The sequence below is a fragment of the Ostrea edulis genome, chromosome 5 (assembly GCF_947568905.1).
Source record: "Ostrea edulis chromosome 5, xbOstEdul1.1, whole genome shotgun sequence".
Taxonomy (NCBI): domain Eukaryota; kingdom Metazoa; phylum Mollusca; class Bivalvia; order Ostreida; family Ostreidae; genus Ostrea; species Ostrea edulis.
In genome coordinates, this window is record NC_079168.1 from 13262832 (window position 1) to 13271589 (window position 8758).

The following is an 8758-nucleotide window of genomic DNA, read 5'->3' on the forward strand; positions in this document are numbered from 1 at the left end:
TGGATTGGTAGTTATCAAGAAGTTAAAAGTGTTCAATTGTTAACGCACGACGACAACCAATTGCAATAGATCACCTGAGTTTATACTAAAAAACTGTTTTCAAATATACATAAATTAATTGTGGATATCAAGGAAATCATTGTGTATACATAAAAGAGAAATACTGGCATAAAAGTTATTGCCTTTGACAACATTTTCTTTTTAATACCAAATACTTTTACCAAATATTTATCGCAATTCAGCTTTGAATTAGAACGCTTTACCCGATATAGTATTGCGTTGTGTGACGACACAATTAAATGAGACGATTGAACAGTTTGAATGATATGTTTGATGTAATACAGCAAGAGTTTTCATTGGCCGATTACAGCCCGCCCACTTTCTCAAGCGGATTCAGTGTAGCTGGAGAACTGTACATAGCTCTCTGAAAAGATCCACCTCTTATAAAAACCTTCGATTTACGGGTCACAAAAAGCTGTGGACGGTTGAGGCCTGAAATCAGTGTATTCTTGTGTTGCTGTCTCATAAACTCAATATAAAAAAATCTTAACATATTTTCCTACTATATACTTGCGTCCAAACATACCTTCAAATATTCATTAAAGCCACACACCACCCGAAAACTCGCAGCTTCAAATGATTTCGTTTGTTGACGTAGCCATGTTAGGTAGCCAGTCAATTCGAACTCTTGCTATTGGTATCTATTCATAAAATCGGTTGTAAGTTATGTATTCGCTCTTCATTTATTATCAACACGAATAATTAATAGAAATTAAAACATTTTTGTACCAGTTTTTGTAAAGGTAAAATAAGCTGTAGATGAACGAATATGCTACATAAGGACATTAGATGGAGACCGGCCGGCGCAGCCGCTCATGACTAATGAAAGCCGCACTGCCGTGAGTTTAGCTATTTGAATAATTATCATTTAATAGGATTGGGGTGGTATATTATTTAAACAATTTAGCTAAAATATTTGTGGGGTATTAGTACACATCTAGACGCTATTGTGCCAATATGGAAATGAACCGGGATTCGAATTGACTAGCTACCTAACATGGCTACGTCTACGAACGAAATCATCAAAAGCTGTGATCGAGTCTTTGGGTCGTATGGGGCTTTAATAAATATTTGAAGGTAAGTTTGGACACAAGTATAGTAGGAAAATATGTTAGGAATTTTTTTATATTACATTTATGAGACAACAACACAAGAATACAACTTTTTCTCTTTCTTCCTTTGAAGTTTTTTTTCCATCTAGCATCTGGCCGTCATGTTTTCAAATGCTGACTACTCCCGTATAAGGGAATTTGGGCAGTCTTATACATATGGACCAATGAGAGTTTCTGTTGCATTTCGCAATTGTATTACAAACAGATTCAATTGTGTCGTCACACAACGCAATACTATATCGGCCAAAGCGTTCTAATTCAAAGGTGAATTGCGATAATCATTATCCAGTGAATAAAATTCCTGCTAAAGATATATTTCTATCATGCACAAATTTTAATGAAATAAAAAAAATAAAATGAAAACCTGTGACATGAGATGAGGGTGAAGCTACCTTAAAAAAATTGCATGTAAATTAGTTGCTTACATTTTAAAATTGCTATGTGCTGAAACTGTCAAAACTTTGAGAAATCATTTCACCCTTTGCTCACAATAAAATTCCCCCTTATTAAAAACTGATTTATTAATTGCTGTCAAAAAAGTTTAATTCACTGACACCATTGAATTTCAAAAATAGATGAACAGAAATTTCAGAAAAACCTTTTGCTATTCTAGCTGGCACCAAAGTCATCTTCATGCTAATGCTTATGCCATGGAAGGTAAATTACTTGAAAATAAATATGCAACAAAAATAATAAAACAAGCAAAATTGTTAAAAATGTCAAGATTATATGCATTAGAGTGGCTAATCATCCTGATATTAATCACCCTAAAAATGAAAATTGGTTTGCACTTCAATAAACCACCACTGTAAAATGTTTTGTACAAGGGAGATAGGTTCCAATCATTTGTATATATTATCTATACATTTACAGTGTGAATTTTGTACCAGTCAACAAGGGTACCAATGTAAGCAGATTTTGTTTATTTCTGCATAATGCATAATGCACAGTAACAGCAGAGCTGTTCAATTTGACAAGTTTCAAAGAAACTGTCATGAGAACTAAATGCAAGTGTCCCTGAGGTACATTTATTTACATTGCCAATGTTTCTGCCTTTGATATCTCTACAATTTGTAATGATTGCCATTTCCTCATGAATGCACTGCAGTTGTGAACAGTGTTATACAGATGAATCTTGAGGAATGACTTAAGTGTGGCTATTTTGACAGCTGGAAATTCCGATAGAAATGAAATAGAATATGAATATAAGAAATAAACTTCATTTGCTTATTTCTTATCAAAAGGTTTCCATGCAGTCACGTCATGGACCAGTAATTGATCAAAAATTAGGCTCCGTGAATTTAATATATTTTCTCATCTAAAATGTATAGCAGGGTTTATAAGACTTTACTGCATCCAATCAAAAGTGAAAATTTATCCAAAGAGCATGTCCAGCTTAGCTTTAAATCAGTGCCAGACCCTACCATAAAAAATCCACAGTTTCAGACAAAACTCCAACCAAAAAACCCAAAACTATCAGCTCAGAAAATGACTTCTCGGGTTGGAGGCCCCAGACCGGCATATCAATGTTGCAGATGAACTGCATTCAACCCAACAGACGACCATATAAAAAATTAAAGAGACATCAAAAGTGAATTTGACGAGAAACTTACAAAGACGACAGGAAGAGTACAAGCACAAGTCAAGTATGACAGCTTCAATCTAATCACAGAGAAAAAATTCCTAGAACAGGCGCAAGAGCTAAGGCAGCTAAAACACAACCTAAAACAACTTTACACTGTGTCAAGAGGCTTGTGAATCAAAACCAACAGTTTTCCCCAAAAAATAATATTTCAAAAATGGGAGAGGAAACAAACTGAAAATCTCAGAGATGTCGAGCTCTACAAAGCACTAAAAGAGGACATCAAAGTGGATTATAATCATCTATTGAGTTCCTGGGGGTTCCGAAGACAGTCCACGACAAGCAATTTAGTTCCACGACACCGAAACCAAGATCAAGGTTGTAATCAAAACCACTCAATAGCAAAACTTAAAGCTCATTTCATCATGCATACCCATGTGATGTCACTATTAAACAAGAGGCCCATGGGCCACATCGCTCACCTGAGACACCTTGGCCCATATCTGAAGACTTTCCATATACATTTGCATGAAAAACCTTAGTCCCTATTGTGGCCCCAACCTACCCCTGGAGGCCATGCTTTTTACAAACTTGAATTTGCACTATGTCATAAAGCTTTCATGTAAATGTCAACTTCTTTGGCCCAATGGTTCTTGAGAAAAAGATTTTGAAAGATTTTCCCTATAGATTCCCATGTAAACTTTGATCCCCTATTGTGACCCCAACCTACTCCTGGGCGCCATGATTTGAAAAAACTTAAATTTGCACTTTGTCAGGAAACTTTCATGTAAATCTTAGCTCTTCTGGCTCATTGGTTCTTGAGAAGAAGATTTTTAAAGATTTTCCCTATATATTTCTATGTAAAACTTTGATCCCCTATTGTGGCCCCACCCTACCCCTGGGGACCATGATTTGAACAAACTTGAATCTGCATTATGTCAGGAAGCTTTCATGTAAATCTCAGCTCATCTGGCTCAATGGTTGTGGAGAAGAAGATTTTTTTTAAAGATTCTCCCTATATACTTGTACGAAAAACTTTGATCCCCTATTGTGGCCCCATCCTACCCCCGGGGATCATGATTTGAACAAACTTGAATCTTCACCATGTCAGGAAGCTTTCATGTAAATGTCAGCTCCTCTGGCCCAGTGGTTCTTAAGAAGAAGATTTTTAAATGACCCTATCCTAATTTTGCATTTTTGTGATTATCTCCCCTTTGAAGGGGGCATGGCCCTTCATTTAAACAAACTTAAAAGCCCTTCACCCAAAGATGCTTTTGGCCAAGTTTGGTTGAAATTGACCCAGTGGTTATGGAGATGAAGATGAAAATGTGAAAAGTTACAACAACAACGGATAAGGGGCAAATTTTGATCAGAAAAGCTCACTTGAGCCTTTGGCTCAGGTGAGCTAAAAAATATCTAAATTTTTACAAATCTAAGAACTATACCATTGTTTGTTTTCAAGATCATGCTCATTTTACACTGGAGTTAGAATGAATTGTTCAAGTCTAGTAGGGTTACATTTGTTATTTCAACTCTTTTAAATTCAGGACCAGAGGTGTGGCAATTTGTTTATGTTCCTAGGTGATTTCAATCTTGCCTCAGCTCAAGAACTAGATACTTTTAACTATAATTTTGTTAATAATCCAAGGGCCAGAAAAAATATATTGGAAATTATGAAGGAATACTTAAAATATTTAAGAATTTAATTTTCAACCCTATACTAAAACAAGAGTACCACCAACGGTACAGCATACACTCATTAGACCTTCAGTGCAATATCTGTACCCATGAGAAAAAGTTCAGAAAACTATTTGACTTCCTTTTAGCCCAAAAGTAGGTAATGGTGCACCAATCAAGTTGAAGTGTGAACTTATTATGTATATCTCTGAGAGGGAGGTTGTGACAAAATTTCAGGACAATACCTGTATTCATAATGAAAAACAATCTGGAAAATTGTTTCACCTACTTTTATCCTAAAGTAGGTCATGATGTCAATCCAGCTGAAATGCAAACTGAACTTATAATATATTCCTCTCAGATGAAGCTTACGACTAAATTTCAGGGCAATATCTGAATCTGTAACGAAAACAAGATTTTTCCACGAAGTTATACTATGACCTTTGATGGTCCTAGCCCCAATGGTTCAGTCTGTATCCTGCCTACAAGGTTTCCTACAAAGCTATAATATGACCTTGACCTTGAAAAACAAATGGAATCCTCTATTTGGCATGAAGAGTATGTGTAAAAAGTATGACGGTCCTAGCCCTAATAATTTGGTCTGTATTCTGCCTACAAGAATTTCCTACTAAATGATACTATCACTTTGACCTTGAGAAACAATAGATATCTCCTCTTATCAAGGTGATCATATGAACCAATTTGTAAGATCCTGGAGCTTACAGTTCATTCTGTATACTGCCTACAAGGTTTTCTTCCTAATTTAAGTGATATTACGACCTTGACCTTTGACCTCAGACCTTGAGAGAAAAAAATAGGCATCTTTCTCTTATCATTGTGATCAAATGTACCAAGTTGTAAGATCCTGAGCTTACGGTTCAATCTGTATCCTCCCTACAAGGTTTTCCTACTAATTAGTGGTATTACGACCTTGACCTTTGACCGAGAAATGATAGGCATCTTCCTCTCATCATGTTGATCAAATACACCTAGTTGTAAGATCCTGGAGCTAACAGTTCATTTTGTATTTTGCCTACAATGTCTGGACAGTCAGACGTACAATGCCATACCATAATATGTCCTGTCTTTGATGAGCGTGTAAAATAGTTTACATGTGTTACAAAAAGATGCCTATGAAACAAAGCCCTCTGGATTTTTCTCCAAGTCTTTTCAAGCTGTGTTGATGCATATTTTGTTAAGCCTGGTTACAAATCAGATCTTTTCCACGTAATCATAAATAGAGCTACAATTTAATTCATTTACGAGGAATCATAGATCATAAAAATTTGATAATTATCTTTGTTGAAGAAGGTAAAGCTAGAAGTACTATATAGCATGTTTATCATCAATACAAAAGTGGTCCTAACAATGCTGAACAAATTAATGACAATATCGATGACAGCCATTTGTTACAAATTTTACTAATGGAGATTTGTAGTATTACAATCTCCTAAACCTCTTATAAAAAAGAGAGAGAGAGAGAGAGAGAAAAGAAAAAAATCTCCATTGCATGAAATAGAGAAATTAGAATCAGAAATCAATATGCAATTCATCGAAGAATAAAGATCCCTTTTTGATGTTCAAACAAAAGAAAAATCAGTTCTAATTAATTGTAATGGGGACCATAACAGATGTTCCCTAAACTTCCACATTTACAAAGTGGTGCCATTTTGTTTAAGTTCTAACTTATGCTAACATCATAACTTGCACTTGATCTCCTTGAATTATAAAAGAGCTATTTATAAATGATCTGAATGATCGTACACTTGCTGGTCAGTAATTTTGACCATGTCAATCCATTAAGCATCTTAATGGATAATCTACAGTATAATCTTGAAGCTAATCTATTGAAAAGCAAGAAAGGTTTAGACTTATATATGATTTAAACATTGTGAAAATCATACCATTGGTATAGGCTTCCAATGTTTGTTGAATGACATCGGCAGAAGTGCAGAGTCATGCTCATGTGAATATGCGTGCTATGATTTTCGGGAGAGGTTTTCTAAGTTGCTAGAACTTGTAACTAATTGATCCCTTTGTATATTTATACAATAAAATATGTTCAAATCATAAAGCTATGGTTCAAATCATAAAGATATGGTTATGTTAAAATTGTCCAATCAGAATTTAGCACACATGCAAAGTGCTGGCCCGTAATTTTGACTGTAACAAATTGTAAGGAGTACCAAGATACATCTATAATATAATTAATTTCATGAGATTTTGATGAAAAACAAAAAGTTATGCCATCCTTCAGAAAATGAACATTCAAAAGATGATGCACATGTATGTGCATTGGCATTTTTTATTGCATTTTTCTGAAATGGTGAAGATAACAAACAATGATCAATCTGACATAATTTTACTCCCACAAGGAATACAAAATTAAGAGTTGGGCAAACACTGACCCTTGGACATACCAGAGGTGGGATCAGGTGCCTAGGAGGAGTAAGCATCCCCTGTTGACTGGTCACACCGACCGTATGCTCTATATCTTTATCAGGTAAATAGCTAGAGTAATTTTGTAGTCAAAATCAGTGTATAAAGAACTCTAGATATTTGCATTACCTTCCTATGCTGTAAATATCTTCCCATTCCATTCATAAAAAAGTTACATTTTTGTATTATCCAATCAAAATGAAGCACATGTGCATGCACATGTAGATTCGTAATTTTGACCATGCCAATCAGTTAAGAGTCCCCAGATATACCTACGATATCAATTTCAAACAATTTCATGGTGGATTAAAAATGCCTGACATTTCAAATTTTATCATGTCTCTTCACTGTTTGTCAGTAGGATTCTGAAACTATAAAAACCTGTTTCTATTATTTGTGACATAATATTTTAAAATCATGAATCAATCTAAGCATACGTATCTACACTAAAACATCAACAAGAACAGACTTTAATGGAGTTAAAAATTACATGTATCGTAAGGCCATTGTTTAAAGGAAATTATCAGTGTATAAATTTTATAATCATTTATGCAAAACAATAGATTTTTTCAAGTTTGAAATAAGGCAAAATCCCAAGTCTTATATATCTCTTGTTCTATTTACACAATGAATATGAAGTTGAGAAGTAATTATTACCATAAATCAATCAAATCAATGTCAATTTCATAGATCTTAATTGGTATCTTTTTGAAAATATTTTAACAGTTTGCAATACATGATGCATTTATAAGTTACTTTCTGTAATCAACATCTGATTCTGATATAATTTGTGTACCTGTTTATATGAATGAGTGTAAGTGGAGTAGCATGCAGATACAGCTAGAAATATTATATTCTACATGTATGTTTTGTTTGAATATCACAGAAAAACAAAACTTTAAAAAGAAAGTGGCTATAGCTTGAAAACTGCTAAAAGAACATGCAAAGTGCATCCTTAAAGCTTAAAATGGAACTTTACATACTGTAAAATAAGAAATTTCTGTGGGATCTAATTTTTGTTGCTGTTTATGGGCATCCTCCACAAACTTGAGGAAGTGAACTATGATGATGAAGGTCTTCATGTTTAACAACCATAAAAATCTCACCATAAAATCTTCTCATTTCCTCTAAAACCGTAAAAATCTGAACCCATGAAAATTAGTGATTAAAAATGAAAATGATCGATGCATGCAATACTAATGTGCGACTTAAAGTTAGTTTAAACTGATTCAGCAATATCAATTCTAGTTTACCAACTGACCATTATTACATCGAGAGAGAAAACCCAGCTATATATATTTCACATGTCACAACAGAACAAGAAAAAACACACAAAAAGGGCGAAAGTCAATAAATTGATCATCACATTGTCCTCCTTATGTACTAATTGTAGGAATGCATAATTGTGCAATCATCGTAATAAAGTGCAATTTCTTACCACAACAGTTATTGACTTTTTCCTCTGAAAGACACTCTGAACATCCTCTAAAAAAGAAGTCAAACTCACACGGGAGTGACAGATTTCTTTGTCTACTTTCAACATAATTCCTGCATCACGAAAGCCTTCTCTATTCGAAAGTGCATTTGGACAATATGACAACTTAAGACTGCTTGTCGAGTTGCCACTAATTCTATTTCCACTTTCTGTCCTATTATGCATTGGAAGGCATCCTTTTTATTCCCTTCCAAATACTTTTCTCAATATAACGGCGTAGTAGAAAGCCCCTCCTAATCCACCACATCACCCTATACAGAAGTAGTTTATTTCAACTTATTCCTCTTTTTTCTTTTTTTTTTTAACTGTGCCCTCATTTCACTATCAGATTTATAAAGAGGTAGGGAAAATCAAATATTTGCAGTTTTCCTTTTTTTCCTCATTGTGCATTGT

The 8758-nt window shown here is 34.3% G+C and overlaps 1 protein-coding gene across 5 annotated transcripts in view; it reads right to left on the reverse strand.

Moving 5' to 3' along the window:
- The window catches only part of LOC125649650 (transient receptor potential cation channel subfamily M member 1-like), a 119654-nt gene that overhangs the window by 56211 nt on the left and 54685 nt on the right, over window positions 1-8758 (reverse strand). For 2 of the 5 annotated variants that reach the window (XM_048877317.2, XM_048877319.2), the window contains exon 1: window positions 8309-8758. This exon is cut by the window's right edge. The exons of the other annotated variants lie outside the window; for them this stretch is intronic. In XM_048877317.2, coding sequence (XP_048733274.2) covers window positions 8309-8530 — 222 coding nt within the window. In that variant the 5' untranslated portion in view covers window positions 8531-8758. The remainder of the gene's footprint in view (window positions 1-8308) is intronic. 5 annotated transcript variants of the gene reach the window in all.